Source organism: Saccostrea cucullata, unplaced genomic scaffold (genome assembly GCF_032062105.1).
Source record: "Saccostrea cucullata isolate Sc308-1 unplaced genomic scaffold, CSIRO_AGI_Scuc_v1 ctg2, whole genome shotgun sequence".
In the NCBI taxonomy this organism is placed as follows: Eukaryota; Metazoa; Mollusca; class Bivalvia; order Ostreida; family Ostreidae; genus Saccostrea; species Saccostrea cuccullata.
The window spans coordinates 679,735-703,879 of NW_026936751.1; the positions used below are offsets into that span (position 1 = coordinate 679,735).

The 24,145-nt window shown below is 32.6% G+C and overlaps 1 protein-coding gene across 3 annotated transcripts; it reads right to left on the reverse strand.

Moving 5' to 3' along the window:
• Positions 1–126: 126 nt before the first annotated feature.
• LOC134246507 (calcium-transporting ATPase type 2C member 1-like) lies at positions 127–21,332 on the reverse strand. 3 transcript variants are annotated; one of them, XM_062728892.1, is made up of 23 exons: positions 21,215–21,332; positions 20,353–20,388; positions 17,351–17,566; positions 16,368–16,457; positions 13,587–13,622; positions 13,286–13,347; positions 13,011–13,119; positions 12,518–12,742; positions 12,088–12,230; positions 11,837–11,961; positions 11,418–11,515; positions 11,048–11,233; positions 10,634–10,738; positions 10,258–10,414; positions 5,902–6,072; positions 5,506–5,654; positions 5,192–5,358; positions 4,812–4,880; positions 4,577–4,693; positions 4,302–4,449; positions 4,102–4,197; positions 3,808–3,949; positions 127–3,159 (listed from the first exon to the last, which is right to left on the reverse strand). In XM_062728892.1, exons 1-23 carry the CDS (start codon positions 21,242–21,244, stop codon positions 3,035–3,037), a joined length of 2,802 nt encoding a protein of 933 aa, XP_062584876.1. In that variant the 5' UTR covers positions 21,245–21,332; the 3' UTR covers positions 127–3,034. The 3 variants fall into 3 exon arrangements, with proteins under 3 accessions (XP_062584876.1, XP_062584878.1, XP_062584879.1); XM_062728894.1 differs by lacking the exon at positions 20,353–20,388 and having other exon boundaries at positions 21,215–21,313; XM_062728895.1 differs by lacking the exons at positions 20,353–20,388; positions 21,215–21,332 and adding an exon at positions 19,895–19,918.
• Positions 21,333–24,145: the final 2,813 nt, after the last annotated feature.

The window sequence follows — 24,145 nt, forward strand, 5'->3', positions numbered from 1 at the left end:
AGCAATAGGTCACCTGAGTTTACTCAGGTGACCTAAAAAGGGGGTGTGTGTTACGGGTGGAACGTTGATGTTTAATTATCATAATAACTGGAAAATAAGTAAAATTTAACCAACACAAAATAAAGATCGAAATATCAGTATTTTATTCAAAAAGTAGTTGGAAACAAATGTGCCATGTAATCTTGATAAATATAAGGAATGTTCCCAAAAATTGCTTATCAACATTTCAATATTGAAAAAATTAAATTGCATGCAGGTACCTTTTTACTGTTCATATACTATCAATCTGACTGCTTTTTAAATTTTCAAAACCTGACTTTCATCAGTATAACAATACATTGTAATAAGATGTAATTTTTCACCCTTTTTTTCACACAACCCATCTTGTATGAACTTGAAAAAGAGCATGCTTAAATTTAAAATACAGACAAAAATAAGGCATTCTGACACTGAATCACTAAAGCTTTAAAACTGATGTAAAACTTATACAGTAAAACACAATTATTCCAAACCTACTGATTGAACACCTGCCTACAGGTAGTAATCTTTTTTCATTTATTTCATAAACCAAAGCAATATTGTATGTCTTTTCCAATTTAACTGTCTTTTAATGTACTACACAATACAATATGACTTCTTATTATCTTTATTCCTTAAATAAATTCTGATTCTGCTTTATACAGTTCTAACATACATGTACTTGTATATGTTTCATCACTGCAAGGAGTGATTCTTATATAGCCATTTCCCTTAACATATGAACTAATTTGTTTTAAGTTATTTTAAAATTGATAAGGCACAGCCTGAGAATAAATTAAACAAAAATTACTGAAAATATACTGCACCATATTTCAAGCACATCATTACAATAGTTAAAATACTCAAACGTATACATGGATAATTTCATATCCTTTTATACAGTGAAAACTGTCTAATCCGACACACTTTCAGGGAGACAAATTCTGAGTCAGAATTGACAGTGTGTCGGATTGAACAATGTTAAAAAAAAAAGGAAAATTGTAAAATTTGAATGAAATTAAATCAACGTTGGAATTCAGTGTGACAGATTGGACAGGTGTCGGATTAGACAGTTTTCACTGTACATATTACAGTGTTTATATGTTCAGTTGTCATTATAGTGTATATATTTAGGACTCCTAAGTGCCATGGGACTTCAAAGTCCAATGGTTAAACGAAAGTCCACTGGTCTGTGCCAAACCCTAATGGTTTAAATTGACACACCAAAGTCTGATGGTGCAGGAAAACAATTAACATTTACAACATCTTAGTACTACATGTACTGTGCCAAATTGCAATAATGTGCCATGTCAATGTCTGAGGGTTTCCAATAATTACAAATACTAACTGTAATCTCTCTAATAGGTGCAAGATTAATTCTTATAGTGTGTGTAAAAACTATAACCTAGATATTTTGGGTGGGTTTGAGACTATCTCTCTGGTTGGTGCAAATTTATCATTTAATCAGTCCAATAGTGTGCACTAACCTTAACCTGATAAGTGTGAGAGGAATAACGCTATTTTCTCTGATAGGTGCAAGCAATAAGCAAAATTAGTAAAATTATATGCGAGATTGCATGAATACTGAATCGATGGCTTTTAAATGTAGGTCAATAGCATCAAGGATTAACACTGAACTTTTGTGATGTCATAAATGTGGATTGTTCCTCTGCACCTTTGGCATATATATCAGATTGTAGCACTTTATGGTAGCTCGTGGTGATACAAGCTGGTAGGAAACAAGCCATCAGACTTTGAAGACTAACATACCAATAGATCCCATTGACTAACATACATGTTCATTTTTTAAATTTTATCTTCAATTTATCCCTAGTGAAAATTTCCTTTCTTTCCCCAATTTTTTTATATTTTTGGTATTTTTTAGTGAATGAATTTTTTTTTTTTACCTTATGAGTTTATATGCTGCACATGGAATACCAGTATTTTATGAAGAACAAATCTCTAAATTTTCAAATCTTAAATATATTTTTCTTTAATATTTCATATTTATATATTTCAAACTTTTATACAGAATGCCTTGAATAAATGTGACCTACAAACAGATTTAAAAAAACAAGTAATCTATGGGAGAACAACAATGGCCGATCGGCCCATACGTAAGAAAAGAAATTACATGTACACATTTATACTAGACTGACATGCTGTATGTACATGTATATATTTCACTATAATGAAAATAAATTAATGATACATGTACATAAATTAATTGAATAACATTTACATGTATTTATGAAAAAAAAAAAATAGATATACATGTACTCCAATTCATGCACCCACATTATTGTCAATTTGTAACACAATTCAATCTATTAAACAAAACAGCAGTGGCACTTTTGAATCTTTCTCTTATCTTACAGAAAACACTGTTAAACTATCTAATAGTATATATAAATACATATAAAACCATGAATAAAAAAAATTGTTAAATTCAAAAGAAATTACAAGTTGTTTGAACACAGAATGATATTCGAAGAAAAATATTGCAAGCCTTAGACTGGTACAGTAAAACATGCTCATAATAAATTGCCAATAACAAACAGTTTTGCTTCATTATAAGTGTTATTCATTATCCATTTAATTTAATGAAAATCAATTTGCTGTAAGCATCAATTCATTATAAGCATGTGTTACTGTATTTGATTATTCTATTATCTCTAAAGGCAGTCAAATTGCAAACTAAATTCATGTTAATTTGAAGGATTTTTCTTGTTCTTCAGTAATTCTTTTGGTGTAAATACACTGTATGTAGATATTAGAGACACAACTAATCTTCACTTTTGTAAAATGTACAAGATTGAGCACTGAATGACTCGTGTCAGTATGATAAAATCAAAAAATAGAATCCGAACTATCAATTCCTGCTCAATTTTAACGAAATCATACAAAATCTGACGTGAACAACATAATTCTTTAAAAAAGTTTAAATATCACATGGCTATCGTAATCACACATTAAAAAAAAGATATGTCTGGTTATAGTGCCCTTTTTGGGGGATTCAGACACTGTTATTGCTGTAATACTGAAATCCTTTCTTCCTTCTTTCACGTAAAGTCCTCACAAACTTTCGTATTTCTGACACCACAAACACGGAGGATGTTAATAATGTCAAAAAGATCAAGTCTGAAATAAATAAAAAAAAAAAAAATAACATGATAAGTTTCATATTTCATATCTCAAGAAAATACAGGATATTCAATGGTACAGTCTATTTCATGAATTAAATACTATAAGGACTTGAATGTGAAATAAATTCAATATCCAACTACAAAACTTTGCATTTTCTATTTGTTACATTTTCTTTATTTTTTTTTTCTTCTTCCCCCTTAGCATGCTGGGTGATGAGACATTATTGAAATCCATGTTTTCAATCTCATATTCGCTAAGCTATGATTTCTCAACCACTTAACTATGATTAGCAGTCTATCACCCTGTGTTACAAAAAGACAGAGGCAAAAGAAAAATTAATGAAAATGTAATAAACAGACAATAAAATTTCTCGTGGTTGAATAAGGAATTAATTTCATCAATAGGACAGATATAAAAAATATATCAATCTACAAAACACTGAATATACTCGACATACCTGGTATTTCATTTGTTAAAAGTTAGCTGAAACACAATTTCACAGATCAAATGGTATACAACAGGAAAAAAAAAATACCATAATACTCTTAGGATGCAAGTACATGTACTTGTATGAGTACTTGGTATACCCAGAGCTTTAATATAGATCATATCAGTACCCTTTCTCATTCTACCCGTGCTCACCTGAGAAGTAAACGGACTCTGTTTGAAACACAGCTTGTAGTGGAGGGAAGTATATCACCAGAAGCTGACCAATCAGAGAGCCTCCCACGGCCAATAAAAACATCTTATTGTTAAAAAAGCCTATTTGAAATATTGATTTTTCCTAGGAAAAGAAAAAAACCCTTTTGATAAATGAATTCAACCATTAAATGCCGAAACCATAGCTTTGCCATCAATGTGATAAACTGATTTAATATGAAAGGAATTGGTTTAAAGTTATAAGAAAAATATTTCAAAAAAACAACAGCTACTTACTGCTGAACGACAGCTGAGAGCATTAAACATGTCAAAAAATACAAAGCATGTGAAGGTCATGGTGGTGTCTCGAGGAGTGATTTTGTTGTCACTCATCTGTAAAGAAAACAAATCAGATCACTTAATGAAATGCATTAAAACAATCCTCTATAACATATATGACCATCCATTTATGTACAAACTACAGGTTATTTCCTTACCTCTCTCCAGAACACCCACAGTGTCCCCGATACAATGAGGGCAGCTGAGATTATGATATTAATAATGAGGTCAAAGGTTATGATAGGGTCCTTGACCTTTCTAGGAGGTTTTCTAATTACATCATGGTCCACTGGCTCTACACCCAGACTATAAAAAAGTTAAATAATAATGTAAGGTCATTGAACAGTCCAGTTAACAAAACATACTTTCATTCATCAAAGAAAAAGAAATTTATGGTGTTAAGGGTAACTTTTATCCTGAGATTAGCAGGTACCTCTGGGCAGGTGGACCATCCATAATGATATTTATCCATAAAATTTGCATGGCATTCAAAGGATTTGGTAATTTCATCACAGTAGAAAGAGTTATTAATGTTAACGCAGCTATACTCCTGAAAGAAAAAGAGTGACATATTCTGCTTTATTTAAAAAGGTATATGTATATTAACAACCTGTTCTGAATTCGTACAATTGTAAAGAAAAAAAAACCTCCACTTATTCCTGACTTACGTGCTGAGTTGAAATCTAACAAAATTCCTAATATTGTAGAATATGCCTTTTCCTTCTTCTATAGCAGATCTGTAATGAAAAAATACACTTTTTGTGTGACACAATGTTTTTGTATTGGAACAGAATAACTACAGTCTTCATCAAATAGCTTTATATCACATTCTATATCATAAACCTACACAGACAGAATGTTCTATTGTTAAATTGATACCGGTAATGTCCTACAGACCTTATTAAAGGACAGAATATATTGTATGTATTGGCAAAGCAGCAAATTCAAAGAAGGAAATCAATATCAATTCAGAGCAATTCTTTAATTTTCTGCTACTTTGCGGGTATGAAGAGAGATCTGTTCTGAGACACAGATAACTAATACTTACAGAATAACTGTAAAGTTGTCATCCACCAGAATCATATCAGCAGCCTCCTTGCTGACATCTGTACCTGTAATGCCCATAGATATCCCTATGTCAGCACTTTTGAGGGCGACTGCATCATTAACCCCATCTCCTGTCATACCCACCACATGGCCGTTACTTTGTAGAGCCTAGAAACAGAGGACAACTTAATAATGGCATTTCATAGTTTATACCTAAAAATCACCATAACTAAAATTATATCTCTTTTTTTCTTATTAATTTAACAGATGTTCGATTTATCCAGTTTTATGATTTTTTTCAAAAAGACAACAAACCTTGACAATTTTAAGTTTGTGTTTTGGCGTTGTTCTGTAGAATATTGTGACACCTTGTATAATCTGCCGGAGATGTTGATCATCTGCCTGGTCGATTTGTTCACCTGACAGGGCTCTTCCTCCCGTAGAAAATAATCCCAGGCGACTACCTATAACAAACAGAATATAGTGTTACTGACAAGTAAATCAATATTTGTAAACAAACACCTGTTTTTGCAATGATGCAAATCACAAATCTAGGCACAGCATAAAATTTAGCATAATCATGCAGTATAAATGTAGGTAGCATCATGAACTTTAACTATTGTGTTTAAATTTTTGAAACTAAATTATATGTAAAATCACTCAATCTCAATTCAGTTATCAAACCACACCTGTCTTTAACAGTCAGCTTACCTATAGCTTTGGCAGTCTCCTCGGAATCACCTGTCAACATTTTTACTGACACCCCGCCTCCCATTAGGGTTGTGATTGCCTCCTTGACTCCCTCTCTTGGAGGATCACAAATTCCCACCATCCCCACATACACCAAGTTGTTCATCTCAGGACCATAGGCCAAACCTATGACTAAAGAAATAATAAGAGTATGTAGTAGTGTAGCAAGCTGTCATATAATGTGCTCAAATAAAGCACAATAACACAAAGCATAATAGAATATTATAAGGAATTTCAAATATCTGATATTATAAAAAGAATTGAAATTGCCAAAAGTTTATGTATGATGAACTACCTGATACAAAAGAATTCAAAGATATGTGATTGCGCCCATGAGAAAAGGGTCCTTATGGCAATTTTTACACATTTTGAGTTCTTCATTAATTTTGATAGAACAAGGTTAGGAGTTGTCAAATATGAATTTTTATGGTTCTAATCCATCTCTAAGTATGTTTTTTTCTTCGTTTATATAAGTGATACTTCTATTTTTTAACAGTGGAATCATGACGTCAGGTTAACGTTACGTCAAACATTGACTACATTTTTTTTTTTGTAACGTTCCTAATGTAAAGAATCAATTTTTTTAAAATAGTTGTTATAAGTAGTATCCATCAAAAGTATTGAACATTTTTCTCTCAATTTTTTTAAATACCCCAGTAGTTAATTGTTATTAATATCATCTATCAATGCATGGTATGTGAGTTGTTTGTTTTACACTTCTCTCATGTTGGACGACAGAAAATTTACGCCTCAGAAGGTGCAACTTCCGGGCAAGAATTGTTTTGTAATTATACAGGGTTCAAAAGTCATTTTATTCTAGATTTTAAATTTCATTTTAAATAAAGCAACAATTTTTTTGTTTGATTGTATAAATCTGATACACTTTCCAAAATGTGAAGAAAAAAAAAATATCCCAAGGAACGACAATAAACCAGAATCTACCCAGTAATGTAGAATTTTTTTTCTTTTTCTATAAATAAATATGATGAAGACAAACATTTGAAATGCAATTATTTATGAAAATACAATAATTGCCTAATGGACAATAATTTGATACACTGAAGATAGATTGCACATTAAGCAATACTCCATAGAATGTTTGTAAAAACATTTGGAAAGAACTCTGTCTTGCATTGGTAATAAAATCTTTATTTAATTGAAACAATACACCATTTTTTCAATCCCAATATTGAACTTTTTTTTATCATTTACTCATACATGTAATATATGCTGTTTAAATAATATAAAACTCACATGCATGGAATAAGGCAGGGTCAGTTCCAGGAATTCCGGTGGTATTTATTTCAGGATGATGTCAGTTGGGTGGGGGTAGGCGTTAAAAATAGGTAATTGACATACTTATACATGTACGAGTAGTTAATATGAGCTTAACCACCACCCCCCTCCCCCACCCACCCCCCCTCACACACACACAACTAAATACACAACTCAGTTAGACTATAATATTGGTAAATTATTCTGTAACTTATTTTTCAAATAGTAATTTTAAACAATGTCGTTTTCATGTAATCAGCGATCAATTATTGGGCAACACATGCCCGGAACTAGAAATTTGACTGACCACTATCAACGAGTGATGTGGCACGGAAGCGTAACCTTTAATGTAATAATGTAATTCCGGGCGTTTTGGTTATGATGAAAAATAAAACAATTTCAATCCGAATTTCTTAAAATTGATTTGTCGGTCTATTCATTTAATTTAATTAAATACTCAGTAAATAAATCTCGCGTGATAAGAAACAATTTTATATGTTGGTTGAATAAATCGCACTGTTTAATTTATAGAAAAGATTAATTCAATTGGAAATCAGACTTATATGTTAATGTCACAGACACTTGTTTTGGAAATTAGTTTTAAACCAAAGTATATTATATACTATGGATTAAAAATTAATTTCCAAAACAAGTACCTGTGGTTCGTGTCCAGTTATGCGTCTGTTACATATACGTCATATCCTCTGATTGGCCGAATTTTGAAATGACAATTTTTTGCAAAGTGGTACATATAGCATAGGTATACTGTTGTTTAGTTATGGTGTCATTTTTTAAATTTCAACACTTACCCTCCCCCCCTCCTTTGTACTTTCTTTTGTGTACGAAATTCTAATATGTAAGCTGTGTCAAGATTTAATATAAAAAAATACATACCTATGTTAAAAGTATTCCAAATGATTTGCTTTTTATGAATTTCAGTCTGGTACCATAAAAAAGTATTAATATGCTTATCATTGGGTGTGTGTCATTACCGCTACATTTTCGAAATTGTCAATACCGCTACACACAACACCACTGCTACAAAAAACGTTACATTACTGCTACATTTAGAAGTAGACAAAAACTCTACATTACATCTTTCGTTAGCCAGCTGCTTTTGCATAAATTACAACATGTATAACGGGTCCTATCGGGGGGAGGGGGGGGGGGGTTAGGACTTAAAGCAGTATTTTTTAAAACTTTTTATTTAATTTTTAACCTATTTTACTGAAAAAACATTTCAAAAAAGTTTAAACCATTATTTTATGGATAAAACAAAAAAAATTCACAGAATTGGTACATGTATGGCAAAACTGCTTTGAAGGCCTTTTGATTGAGGTAATGCTTTCTGGAAATCTAGCCACTTTTATATTCCACTTTCATTTTTTTTCTGACTTATGCTGTAATTCTCCTTCCGGTCTGAAAAGAACTCATATAATGTGCCATTACTGGCAGATTCTAATATGTAACTGTATTGATCTGTAATTGCCCATAGATTTATTGATAAAATGTAGCGGCGGTAATGATCACCCGAAATTTCGAAGAAAGTTTTACACCCCTAAGAGTTAGGTTTTCGTAATTCAAATGCCTCAACTCCCCATATCTGCAGCCAAAACAATAATCTTGCAAGGATAATGTTCATGTTTTGTGCAGTGTATTTGTTTTATTTTATAGCATGTAAAAATTAAACCCGAAATAAATTAATTCAGAAAAAAAATGGATATAAATTGATTTCAATGTACTTTCTCTCTCTCTCTCTCCCTCTCTCATAAGTTTTAAAACCTGACTATCTAACAAATAAAGAAAAAAATATTTTAAATGTGCTGAAATTACTGAAAGATCAGTGCAGTGTGAACTATTTAAATCTTGCTATTTTCTTTTTTTTAATTATTTATTTAGATATTTTTATTTATTTTTTGTTTGTTGACATATTTAATATATTATTAAAGATAAATTAAAAAAACATGAATATTAGTTCAATTTTTTAAAGGATTGTACAAGAATTTTTATTTAAAAATGATGATGATTAAAACGTGTTTAAGCTGCTGTTAATTAATATTTTTTTAAATATTAAATCTGGTAGCAAGGCCATGCGACACGATTGTTAAGAAATTAAACTTGATCGAATGAGGAAAAAAAAAAAAACGTACACTTGCATCGAAATTCCCTCTCTGGTACCTCTCTTGTACCTCGAGTTATCTCTCTTATTTTTATTCATAGAAAATCTACATCATATTCTTCAGTGTATTCTTCTCGAATTGTGAAACCTTCAGAAGAATTATTCTTTAAAGTTTAATTTCTTTCTTGAGAAGAAGTTAACAGAGCTTCATTTTTATACCAAATATATGTACATCGCATAAAAACAAAATGTCCAAAAGTTAGCCTGTACCAGTGATTCAATGTTTACATGTTATGAATGGTGGAGCGGATCAAAATCCTTTTGCGATGTTATCATATGGTTATATTTATTTCCGTGTCTTGTACAATCCATGTACATAATCTGAAACTGGTCCACATATATCAAAACCGAATTAATTAGTCAATGTATTCAACAAGCCAGGTCATCGCATTGTCTGAAGCTTTCGGCAAAATTGAATATAAATCATAGTAATAAATTATTATAAATACTAGCTTCAACTGTACTAGTAAAGGAACCGATCTGGAATGAAATTCTGTCATTTTTTTATTAAAACGAATTTGGACACAGATCAAATATGCGAATGAAATTCTATCATTATTATCAATATTTAGACCTATGACAAAAGTTAGTGTAAAAAACTTAAACACGTGGTAAAAAAAAAATATGCGTTGACACTCGCCGTCGATCTGCAACGTCACATCTTTATTACGTTATTTCTCTGTTTTAATGAAAATGTCATAAGGACCCTTTTCTCATGGGCGCAATCATATGTATTTATAAACCTTCCCAGTAGAAAAGGCAGTTTCAAATAAAATCAAATATAGGTATATAATTTTAAACATAGATTACTGAAGGATATGATTATAAACATTTTACCAGACCTTCCCTGTTATAGCACCTACCTCGGAGTCCAGCTCGCCCCATCAGCCGAGCATCATGATAAAACTCCTGCTTGGCCTTCTCTGTTAGTGTAGAGGTGCTGCCTTGGTTATAATAGCGGGAGCAGTTGGCCAGTATTTTCTCTAGAGCTCCCTTCACAAAGTAAACCATCTCCTTATTCTGTAACAGGACAGAAAAAAAAAACTTCAATAAATCAATCATCATAAGCCTTACCCAAATCATTACAAGATAGATTATGGACTATTTCTTTTACAGCCGCTACAAATTGTGATTTTCATCTTTCATGACTACAAAAGTCATATTTCATACTCTAAGGTAAATTTTTGGGGATAAGTTTGTTAACAAGCAAGCTTCTTTAAATTGTGAATTGACACTTACTTCTCCATATTCAGGGGTACACTTCACAGCCATATACTTTGTTTCAGAATTAAATGGCCATTCCTCTATTCTAGTATACATCTCTCTTACATGGTGCAAATTCATCTAAAAAATATATAAAATATGTACACTTTAAACCCCACCTCTATCAATTAATACATATGAAATTCTCTTAAACACTGTACATCACTAATTTTCACGACACCTTATTTTCGGGAGATAGTCATTGACTCTTGATAAGGGAGACAAAATTTTCACAAATTGCGGTTATTGCTCTATATAACCTTAAGGAATACTATTATACATATATTATAAAATTAAATTTTTGTGAGCACACTGTCTCGCATAATTGGGCTAAAATAAAGTTCTCGCGGATAAAGTGATTTACAGTACTATGGTATCTGTTATACTTGCCTTCCATGCCAATGCTAGCAGAGCTCCGTCTGTGGGCTGACCGTGCAGTCCGTCCTGACAAAGTGTAGCATCATTACATATGCAGCCGACCTCCACGACCTTTGAGAGGGAGGGGTGAGAGTTGTCCGTCACCTCCTCGTGCTGACAGAGGACAGTCCCTGTAGCATTGTAACCCACTCCTGTCACCTATAACACAAAATAAAACAGTTCTCTGTTATGTAAAATGTCAGTTAGTTTCAAAGGGCACTTAAACTCAAGGTCATAAATAATTATCAAAAGTTCCAATCTGATGTCTGAAAGTTCTACTCATTAGTGATTGTCTCATCTTTATAAAACTTGGCTTTTAACAACATGACAGTGTATAATGTACCTCGGCATAGAGGCCATCAGCAGCATGGATTCTTGTGGCCGTCATTTCATTCTTTGTCAAAGTCCCCGTTTTGTCAGAACATATGACTGAGGCACAGCCTGAAAAAACATGAACACTATACAGAACCAAGTCGATTATAATACATGTATCAAGAATACACAGTAAGAAACTTATGCTCATTTATACAAATTATTAAATCATTGTTAAATTTGGAAGATTATACTATGAAAAAGTCAATCAAGACAGAGTTAAATGTATCAGTCAAATGTAATAGATGATGAACTTAGGCAGTTGAAAAGACATCATCAATCCATTTTCAAAAAATTTTTCTTTGCAACCTTTACAATTAAGGAACAACACATTTATTGGTGAATATGAGAAATCCCTATGTTGTATAGTTATCTACGTTGTATAGTTACCTAAAGTTTCTACAATGGGTAATTTTTTAACTATGGCTTTTTGAGAGGCCATTCTCATCACCCCTAGGGCAAGAGTTACCGTGACAACAATAGGGAGGCCCTCTGGGATGGCAGCTACTGCCAAACTGAAAAAAAAAATCAGAAATCACAAATGGGACTTAAAAAAGCATATAGAAGTGCTTTAAGTGGTTCATTAACAAGGATAACCTAGAGAGGAAGGAAGGAACTTGTGGGACCCCTCTGACTTTTACCTGACTCCTATGGTAAACATGTCTAGGAGTCCTCTCCCTTGGATCCACCCCAGAAGCATGATGAGACCAATAATACAGAAGGAGTAGAAGGAGAGCTGCTTCCCCAGAGTGTCCATGCTCTTCTGTAAGGGAGTCTTGGGAGCCTGAGAAAGAAAATTACACTTTCTTAGTGTGTATGTAAAAATCTAAATACTTATCTATAAGTCAACTTTTCCATTATTTTCCCATTTAATCTACTTTATGATGTTATGGTAGAACTTGTTTACATTGAAATAACAGGTGTAACTAAATCAAATGTTTTCAAGTGAAATTAAAACCTGGTGATATGAAATGCATATAAAAAATTGTTGTTTCATTTCCCACTCCAAGTACCTGCTTTTACAACTAGACTACCTATTGGAGGATTTTATATAAATTACTATAAACAAACCTCTTCCTCCTGCATCATCTTGAAAAGTTCTCCAAACTGTGAGTTTGTCCCTGTCTCTATGACGATGCCTTTACCCTTCCCATTTCTGACCAGTGTCCCCATGAAGGCCACACAGGTCATTCCTGATACCCCCGACCTCTCTTTCTCGGGGAGAGGGTTAGTATTTTTACTCTTTGGCATTGGTTCTCCTGTAAAGCTAGATTCATCCACAGCTAAATCTTTGGCCTGAAAGAGTCAAACATCTAACCAAAATATGTATTTTAAAAAAATATATAACAAAATATAGCAAACAAGCTTTAAATACTAGGCCCAACTTGTACTTCTCTTTTTTTTCACCTCAATTTTTGCTACTTTAAGAATTTGCTATCTTTAACATTCATATATTTCAATATCACTTCATATTTATTGTACATGTGTTACAAAAATAAGACTGCAGAAAGAGAAGGCTGTTTAGAATAGCAATTGGGGTCAGTGGGGTGTTGGGGGGACTCACCTCAAATAAACGGATATCTGCAGGAACTTTGTCTCCAACAGACAAATAAACAATGTCTCCCGCTACCAGGTCACGGGCCAGAAAAGTCTCCAGCTTTCTGTCTCTTAAACTGAAATATCAGTGACAGTCATAGAAAATAAAACTGACAGTCTTTTAGTCGTTTCATTAAAAATCATATATTTTCCCTTCAACAACTTGCTTATTGATCTTAATAATTTTAATACAGACAATCATCAATGATTTTTATAGGGATAATTCTGTTTACAGATACTTACCAATGACACATAGGAGGAACAAGTTTGGTTAAAGCTTCCAAAGATTTCTCTGATCTGTATTCCTAGAAAAAGTTTGAATTTAAATAATCAAAGAAAGATTAGCCACCAATAGATAATTTTGGTGATATTACAAGGAATACAATTGTGAAATATGAATGCTAAACCTGCAAAAAAATCAAGTAATTGGCAAGATTAAAAGTTTTTGCAGACAGATGGACAGACAGGGCAAAACTGTATACCCCAAGTATTTGATTGCAGGGCATAATGAATCATTCTGTGTATTTATAGAATTTGTTCTTACCTGCACAAATGCAACTGTGACCACAATTACGATTGCCTGAAAAAAAGGGAAAGACAGGTAAACATACTTACTTTCTGCATAACTTTCCATATAGTTACCAGGGTTATTATCAATTTCCTGTCTCACAACAGCAATGTATATTTTGAGTCTGCTAGGAATAATTCTCATAGTTATATGCAACCAGAAGTCTCTGTCGAGACTGTAGCTCTACTGGTTTGTACTGATCAAAAACCGATGCACAACTGACAGAATTATGTATCTTAGTGTAGTCTACATGTGTGATAAGTTATATTGAAATCAGACCAAAACTGTAGAAGGAGTAGCATTTTAAAGGAATTCCACAGAAAATTCTACTTTTAGTAACCATGGCAACACCGTTCATTGAAATCAAAAACCGATGCACTATTATATGTAAATTAGTGTAGTTTACTTGTGTGCCAAGTGATATTGAAATGAGACTAAAACTGTAGAAGGAGTAGCGTTTTAAAGGAATTTCACAGAAAATTCTATTTTTAGTAACCATGGCAACATCGTTCATCGAAATCAAAAACCGATGCACTATATTATGTATCTTAGTGTAGTCTACTTGTGTGCCAAGTGATATTGAAATGAGACTAAAACTGTAGAAGGAGTAGCGTTTTAAAGGAATTTCTCAGAAAATTCTATTTTTAGTAACCATGGCAACACCGTTTATAGAAATCAAAACCTGATGCACTATTTTATGTATCTTAGTGTAGTCTACTAGTATGCCAAGTAATATTGAAATCAGACCAAAACTGTAGAAGGAGTAGCGTTTTAAAAGAATTTCTCAGAAAATTCTATTTTTAGTGACCATTGCAACACCGCTCATCGAAATCAAAAACCTATGCACTATTTTATGTATCTTAGTGTAGTCTACTTGTGTGCCAAGTAATATTGAAATCAGACTAAAACTGTAGAAGGGAGTAGCGTTTTAAAGGAATTTCTCAGAAAATTCTATTTTTAGTAACCATGGCATCACTGTTCATCAAAATCAAAAACCGATGCACTATTCTATGTATCTTAGTGTAGTCTACTTGTGTGATAAGTTATATTGAAATCAGACCAAAACTGTAGAAGGAGTAGCGTTTTAAAGGAATTTCTCAGAAAATTCTATTTTTAGTAACCATGGCAACACCGTTCATTGAAATCAAAAACCGATGCACTATTTTATGTATCTTAGTGTAGTCTACTTGTGTGCCAAGTTATATTGAAATCAGACTAAAATTGTAGGAGGAGTAGCGTTTTGAAAAATGGTTTACAGACAGACGGACAGCTAGACAGACAGACGGACGGACGCCGGACGCATTACTATCGCATAAGCTCTTCTGGTCTTTGACCAGTAGAGCTACAAAGGAAGAGATGCCTCTCTTTCTCTTTTACCTAAAGTATGTTCACATGAACACTTTATAAACCAGCAGTCTCTGTCGAGACTGTAGCTCTACTGGTTTGTACTTATAACAAAAGATGAGAAAAGAAGCCATTGTCATCAGACCAAAACTGTAGGAGGAGTAGCGTTTTTAAAGAAATTTCACAGAAATTTCTATTTTTAGTAACCATGGCAACACCGTTCATCGAAATCAAAAATCGATGCACTATTTTATGTATCTTAGTGTAGTCTACTTGTGTGCCAAGTTAGATTGAAATCAGACCAGAACTGTAGGAGGAGTAGCGTTTTAAAGGAATTTCACAGAAATTTCTATTTTTAGTAACCATGACAACACGGTTCATCAAAATCAAAAACCGATGCATGATTTTATGTATCTTAGTTTAGTATACTTGTGTGCCAAGTTATATTGAAATCAGACCAAAACTGTAGGAGGAGTAGCGTTTTAAAGGAATTTCACAGAAATTTCTATTTTAAGTCACCAAGACAACAACGTTTATCGAAATCAAAAACCGATGCACAATTTTATGTATCTTAGTGTAGTCTACTCGTGTACCAAGTTATACTGAAAATCTATCTTAGTGTAGTCTACTCGTGTACCAAGTTATACTGAAATCAGACTAAAACTGTAGAAGGAGTAGCGTTTTAAAGGAATTTCACAGAAAATTCTATTTTTAGTGACCATGGCAACATCATTCATCGAAATCAAAAACCTATGCACTATTTTATGTATCTTAGTTTAGTATACTTGTGTGCCAAGTTATATTGAAATCAGACCAAAACTGTAGGAGGAGTAGCGTTTTAAAGGAATTTCACAGAAATTTCTATTTTAAGTCACCAAGACAACAACGTTTATCGAAATCAAAAATCGATGCACAATTTCATGTATCTTAGTGTAGTCTACTCGTGTACCAAGTTATACTGAAATCAGACTAAAACTGTAGAAGGAGTAGCGTTTTAAAGGAATTTCACAGAAAATTCTATTTTTAGTGACCATGGCAACACCATTCATCGAAATCAAAAACCTATGCACTATTTTATGTATCTTAGTTTAGTATACTTGTCTGCCAAGTTATATTGAAATCAGACCAAAACTGTAGGAGGAGTACCCTTTTGAAAAATTGTTTACAGACAGACGGACAGCTAGACAGACAGACAGACAGACGGACGGACGACGGACACCTTACTATAGCATAAGCTCTTCTGGTCTCTGACCAGTAGAGGTAAAAACCAAAAAGATTTGAAATAATTTGAGCAATAGATTCAAAAACATGCTGTAAAGATATCTGATCACTATAAGAAATCTTGCTCTCAATGCATTATAAATGAAAAGAAGTGTTTATATTCTATGTTTGAATTAATGACTGCTCCCTTACCACAGTGATGCTAACTGCATCATCAAACTGTTTCATTAAAATGCTGACAAATGCAGAAGCCAACAGCAACAAAATCATTGGATCTTTGAACTGAAATTTACAATGTAATAAAAAATCAAAAATAACTAGACATCATCTAAAACTAATCTTTTTTTTTTTTAATTCTTAAATTACCAGATAATATACGGAACCACTTCAGAAATTTTAGAATCAGTATATTAAAATTAAAAACACACCATCCACAACAGAAACTTCATATTTACCATTCATATCAATTTACCTGGCCCGGAGACCATAAACTGAGAACAGACTAAAGGCAAAATTTTGATTTTGAATAGCATGTTACTTATAAGACATACCTTTACCAAGAATTTGTAGGTTTGAATAATATTCCAATTTAAACATACAGTAAAAATTTTGTTTTCTTATCAAAAGTATTTTTAAAGTTATATTAATTTGAATATTTGACTTAAGGCCATAATAAATAAATTGCTAGATTCTCATCCGAATTTTCTTAAAAATCGAGGCGGGCGGGCGGCTTTTATTTTATATTTTTTCAATTTTGTAGATTTTTTATTGACCTGGTCAATCGGTGCAATTTTATCTACAATACCAAAATAAAAGTCATAGTAAAGGTTCAAATTTTATCTCTTACTTCACATGATCACCAATCTTTTTCAACCAATGACCCTTGTTTGAAATATATACGCATGTATTTCAGCAATTTCCATCTTTTCAGCTGTCAAAATCATGTCGACTTTCGCGGGATTTAAAACGAAAGTAGAATGGTAGATGAATACCGATCCCAATCAGAATTAAGACAAAGAAAAACGGAAATAAAAAAAATCGAGGCGGGGGTATAAAATCGGGGCGGGCGGGGAAGAGAATCTAGGAATATTTTTATTATGGCCTAAGTCTGTTCTCATTTATGGTCTTGGGGCCTGGTTAAGGTACATGTACTTCAAATATTCCTAACAATTTACCTGACCGAGGTACTTCCTCCATAATGGCTCCTCTGTGGTGATCTGGAAATCGTTGGTCCCATAGAATGCCTGTCTCCTGGTGGCCTCTGTCTTACTCAGTCCTGTGTCTATATTTGTCCTCAGCTGGGCCTCCACCTCTGTGTAAGACAGCGTGGCCGCCTTGGCGGGGGGCATTGACCTCATCATGTCCCCAGAATCTCCTACCACCAGCTGTATCTGTAAAAACAATTAACAAAGTATGGACAAATATTATTACAATAAACAAAGTATAGACAAAATTTTATTACAATAAAACAAAGTATAGACAAAATCTTATTACAATAAACAAAGAATAGACACAACCTTCTAATTTCCATTTTTACGATTATCTTAATAATACTCCTAAGGCAATATACAGTCAAACTAACATATTTTGAACATAAGGGGCCAAGATTAAACTTCCAGATATCAAAGGATGAGAGATAATGAGGTTAAAAATTATTGTACATATATTAAAAGCAATAGAGGTTAGGACTGACAAAGCTCTTTGACATATCCCATGTATTAAAGATATCATTGTTTGAAAAAATGAAGCTCAACTGTATGTAAAATAAGTATGATATCTAATAAAATCCCGCTCTTTTTTCACTCTAAATTTGAAAATCAAATCTACCTTAGATCATAAATAATTCACAATAAAATTTCCTCAAAGCTATCTTTGATATTTTGCTTTTTATCAGCTGGAAATTGAAATATTGATTGAAAAAAGAATCAATAACTAAATAAGCTCTCTAATGCTAGTACAAAATTTGATATCAGGATACTAGACTGTATATCACAGGCAATGTTTTAGATCTGGAATTAAGATATTAGGATGAACTCAATAAGACATACATTTAGTTGTGAATTACATCTCATGCATTAGGATCCTATGACTGATATTAACCTTGATTGACCTTCATTGACCGAAAATAAACATGATCGAGATATACAGTAAATTTCTCTTAATTTGGAACATGCATGACCAAAGCAAAAATTAAGGATATAGGCAGACAAACAGATTTTCATATAAAAACCAATTCTTTGTAGTCCAAGAACATATTCAAAGTGTCAGATGCCTCATTTACTAAAATATTTTAAAAGAATCCATTTATATATATGTGTAAAGTGTAATATATAAAAAGCAAAGTGGTATGTGGCACCTTAACTTGAGCAAGCTGTAGGCTTCTGTATGAAACATGTGAATACAAAGATAGGTATATATCTTATGCTAAAAAAATGATCCTTTTTGTTTGGATTAACTTGGTCATCATTAACAAATGATCTAATACCTTCTTTTATAAGTATTTTTAATCATCATTAATTTAAATTTGGGTGAAATGCATTAATTGACTGGATAAAAAATTTGTCCTCATCATATAACGTTGACCATGTCAAAATAACTTACATAAATATGAATCAATCTGCTTGTCATGATCTTTCTTTTAAAATGTCTCTAATTTGTAGGCAATTTTGATGGAGAAATTGTCTTATTTTTTATATTTCATGATGGAAAATTAAATAATTACGAATAAATTCAAAAGTAGCTGAACTGACCCAATCCAGTTGGGCTTAATAAGTATAACTTGGGTAGCTATTCCTTATATAAAAATACAGTAAAACTTGTTTAGTACATGTATTTACACTGCTCCAGCAGAAATACAGAGAAGGCAATTTTTTATCCCTAATAACAAACTAATTCTGTGTCCATAGAGGTTAAACATAAACAAAATTGACATCTTTTTTAATACCGGGTATCTAAAAATTTAAAATATTTTTCATGAGTATTTATATTTGAAAATTCAAATTATCAGAAAACTTTAGTAATCCAATGAATTTTGTGTACAGTATTTCATAGTATATTTTAAAAATTTGGTAGGCATAGGAATTATCATATATTTTACTTTGAATTTGCTATATTGATATAATCTTTTAAGTTTTTTAATGTCTCCAGTATTGCTATTAAAACGAAGTTCTACTAGCGCTGTATATTCATTTTTTAATCAAAATGGCTTGTTCTTTGGGTAATATATGCAATAATTTTGTGTCTGGTTTCTATAATTCTAAAAATTTTGTTCCATTTCAGGAAAGGAAAAGTTTCTTCACCATTAAAGACCTAAAATACTTATTTTTCTTTTAAGGACATTCATCTTTTTTTAAACTGTATTATGCTTCACAAACAGTTATGGAATTTTAATAATGACAATATTTCACAATACTTATAAAATTGAATCATTCTCATCATTTTTTCATATCTCTCTCTCAAGAAAGGTATTAAACTAAGACTGTTGTCAAGAATAAATCAAGCTCAGATAACATTAACATTAACAAAAAGACATTCAATTAAGATGGCATGTTCTTTGTGTCATATTTATTAACAAACTCCCTCTTCCTAGAACATTACGAGAACACACTCCTGACCATGCATTGATATTAATATGCTTATATGTAACCCAGGCATGCTTTCATTTTTCATATGAATTTCTTTATATAATACAAGGCAACATGAACAGAACCCATGCTTACCATTGTTATAGAATTGGAAGAAATCAATCCTGTCAAAGTAGTTAAATTCAGTGAATTTCAATGCATGCACAAATGAAACATGTTTTAATAATAGTACATGAAATATGGTAAGATAATGATGCAATGTAATTGAAACAACCTATCATTTAAAGTAACTGAAATGTTTTCAGAAAGCATTAAAATCCAGTTACTTATTGCTAAGCTTGAGAAAAGTGAGAGTAGGATTATTACACAATTTATTCTGCACAATTAAATTCTCTTCTAATTGATACCACAATGTTTTATACTAATGAAAGAGAGGTAATAATTTCATATTTTTACAAAATGGAGTGTGTTATTTTAGTTTCAGGTGTTGTATTTTTCAGATTCAGTGCTTGATATTAATCATTAGAAAATCATGCACATCTTTCACAAATAAACTCTTACAAGTCCAAACAAGAACTATAAACATAAATTACCATTTGATGTTGTGAGGCCATTTTCAACTCTACTTTCTAAAAGAAAAGTAAGCAATATTAAAGACAACAGCTTATTGTCCCTCTACTGGATCACTTTCTAGGGGGAAGTCTCACAATATGACACCATTAGTTCATAATGGTACGTAAATATGCTTTTTTGTTCAGATTTAAAACTGGGAAAAGAAAGTTATAATTAGTTATGATGTTTTTAAGATCAAGACCTGCACAATTGTAAGTTTATTTAAAGCCGCAACTGCCTTCTGGAGATACTGTAATTGAATCAGCTTAGAAAACATCTACAGTGTGACACAATATGTTGTCATTTAGGCCATTTTTGCATGAAGAATGGTTAAATCTTTGTAAAAAAAATTATACAAACTAATTTCAGAATCTATACTACAGTGATCAGATACTGCTTGATGAAATATACCCACACATACATCACAGAGCAGATAGTGGCCATTGTCTGAGTTTTTGACTAAGTTTTTGCTAAGCTAGACAGATCTTCAAGTCAATAATTTCTCAACAGCATAGGATAGAATGTTCTAGATTTTGGTTAGTATTCTCAGTATCGTACTAGTTTTGTACAGCTCTGGTGAATGTATTTGTATAGATTTTCACAATAAAAAATAAATTACTAAAGCATGAACATTAAAATAGGTAGAATTGTTGAGCAGTAAAAACCTTGTTTTTCTGAGCAGACAAATTCGGGTTAATTCTCATTGATGCACATGTAAACACTACATACTGACACATGTCCACATTGTATGTTTTAGGAAATTTGCGGTTATTTTTCAAAACAATTTGACGAAATATTTCAACCTAATTTTGAAATGACATTGATTAAGTATCTATCACTTACGTGTTCTTTATCAACAGAAGGATTCTGCATTCTCTCGTCACGTTACATTGTTAAATATTGATTTTTTTGATTGACGTAATCAACGACTCCAGTTCTGACACCTAACCGGAAATCAAACTATTTATACCTCCGACAAAAAAGAGTGCATTTATCGTTGGATAGTTTGTACATAGAATTTTTTTTTTGTCACCCGCTTTCACTGAAAGTGAGAAATATTAATTTTAGCCTATCTGTCCATCCGTCTGTATTTTTGCCTGTCCGCAACACTTTCGATTCCGCGCGATACCTCGAGATGCTTTTCAACAGATGTTTGAGCCTTTGCAATGAAATTCTTCATAACAACCACACGCACGTACTTGTTTCGGTAGTAATTTTTTAGCCAATATTATAGTTATTATTATATAGTTATAAATTAAAAATTTATTACCGAAACAAGTGCCTGTGATAACAAATCACAGGCCTAAGGAAGACCTAGGGATCATGGCCTAAGGAAGACCCCAAGTTAGTTTGAGTTCAAAAGGCCAAAGGTCAAGGTCATACATTCATTAATTTTGGTTTTTTTAACACTCTCGTTTCTGTGTGATATCTCGAGAAGATTCTAAGCCCTTGCAACGAAATTCTACATAGCACCCCTCGGACTGTATGGCCTTTAAGGAAGACCCATTTTTATTTTAAGGTCAAAAAGATCAAAGATCAAGGTTGTAGATTTATAAATCAGTCTGTGTGAAGCTTTTGAACTTTGCGATAAAATTTTGTACTAAGATCCCCCTATGGCCCCCTGTCCTTCTTAAAGTGTCCGCCCCATCCCCCTCCTAGATTCGCAAATGCGCTTCTTTCTTTCTGAAGCGGGGCCACAGATTCTCTGAATTAGCTTGTTTTGAAATAAAATTAGGAAAATCCGACAAGTTTTGAATACGCACAAAAATATATTGCAGAGTCAACTGTTATACAATAGAAGACTCATAGAACGCACGGGGATGTCTTTTTCTGTGTGTACTGTTTACTGTAGTTTTATTACCTAAATTTCTATTTAGCTGCTGGTAACCCTCCCCTACATTTTCGTTATCAGCATTTGAATTTATTTTTTTTCACTTGTAAGTGACAGAGATTTTTTTCATAGGAGATTGTCCCCTTTTTAAATTGGTTGCTAAGGGCCGACAGGCATGTTTTTTCTTCAGAAAGGGTACGTCTTTTAGGGAATTCCAAAGTTTTCCTTTCTTTGTCTTTTGTTCTCTAGAATGTATATAAACTTAAAAAATAAAAATCCCGTGGGGGGGGGGGGGGGGGCAGACCAAGCGTTCTCCCGCGCTTGACTTTATCCCGAATAATGAATAGCCTAATAATTAATTGTTGACGTTGATTTACTTATCCAAAGCTGAAAAAATTGAGGAGAGGGAAGAGGGTAGGGTGGGAATAAGAAAAGAAGTTTCTAGTCTTCATATACGGAAATATACAAATGATTCTTCTAACCATTTTACCAATGGTTCGTCATCTATAGAGAGGGTATTTTCGGGGGGTTCAAAGGTCAGTTCGTCTTCCCTTTTCATTTTAATTAACAAATTTTGAGGAAAAAATATGCATTCTTTTTTCAGAGGAAATTTAATAAAAAAAAAAGTTTAGTGAAAGAAACCAATCAATACTAATTTGAAAAAATAATAAACGCTCGGAGATTGTTTTACAAGAATGAAATAACTTTATAATATTTATTAGCACTTTTACAATAAAGGGATTCAGAGCGACCAAATATTTTCTATCAATGAAAGTATCCAGCTTAAGGGACTCCGACCTTCAGCCAGGAAGGGCAACTCTTTAATTTATAATTTAATTCAAAAAGTCTTTAAATTTAGCTTGAAAATTAAATATTTTCATTCAACAATTTATATGCCTCTCAATGTGCTTCAAGGTTCTTTGCAAAGCTCCATAAATCACTTCTAATTTCATATCATGTTAATAAACTTTGGTATCTAAAAATTCTTTTTCGTGATAAAAATTTCTACTTTTAATTAGACCTTTATTAGAAGTTCAAAGAACCTTGAAGCACATTGAGAGGCATAATATGAAAATTGTTTCATGAAAAGATTTAATTTTCAAGCTTCATTTAAAGACCTTTTGAATTAAATTATAAATTAAAGAGTTGTCCTTCCTGGCTGAGGGTCGGAGTCCCTTAAATGGATGCATTGTATGAATTTTTTTAAATAAAGTTATGCAAAGCTAAATGTATGAAAAGCCCAAATTGCCGTACGTGAAAAACAATTAGCTAGGTTATGTAGTGATATTTATTCATTATAAGTGTATAGTTTATAATTTTATGTTAATCATCTTCATCGATGTCCTTTACACCCTGTGGTGTGTAGGGCAGCAACAAACTTCCTCAACTGTTGTCTATCCTGGACCACACTCATCAATGATCCTCAGGTCTGGTGCATGGCTTTCATCTCGCTTTCAACTTCCTTCGCCATGATGCTCTAGGCCTCCCCCTCTTTATCTTGCTCTCTGAGGTTCAATGCAGTGCTGATCTTGTTGTTGACTGGGGGTCTTTTTGGAGAACATGTCCAATCCATTTCCATCGCCATTTGGTAATGATGGTGCCTATGTCCTCTTGTTTGCATTTGCTAAGCGGGTCATCCCTTATAACTTTCTTCGGCCAGAAAATTCTCTTAGTATTCGGCGGAGGCATGTAGTGTGGAAGGATCGTAATTTGCTAAGATTTGTCTCTTATTCTTCAACATTCCGATCGATACCGGAAAGTTGACATAACACAGCTCTGGTAAAGCTTCAGTTTGGTGCTGCACTGTGCAGACTTCCAGATGTTATTCATTCTCGCCTTACCTTGCGTTGTCTGCTGTGGATGTTCTCCTTTGTGCCGTTTTCTGGTTTAATGATGCTACCCAGGTAAATAAAGTTGTCCATCTAGCATAGATCTTCACCACT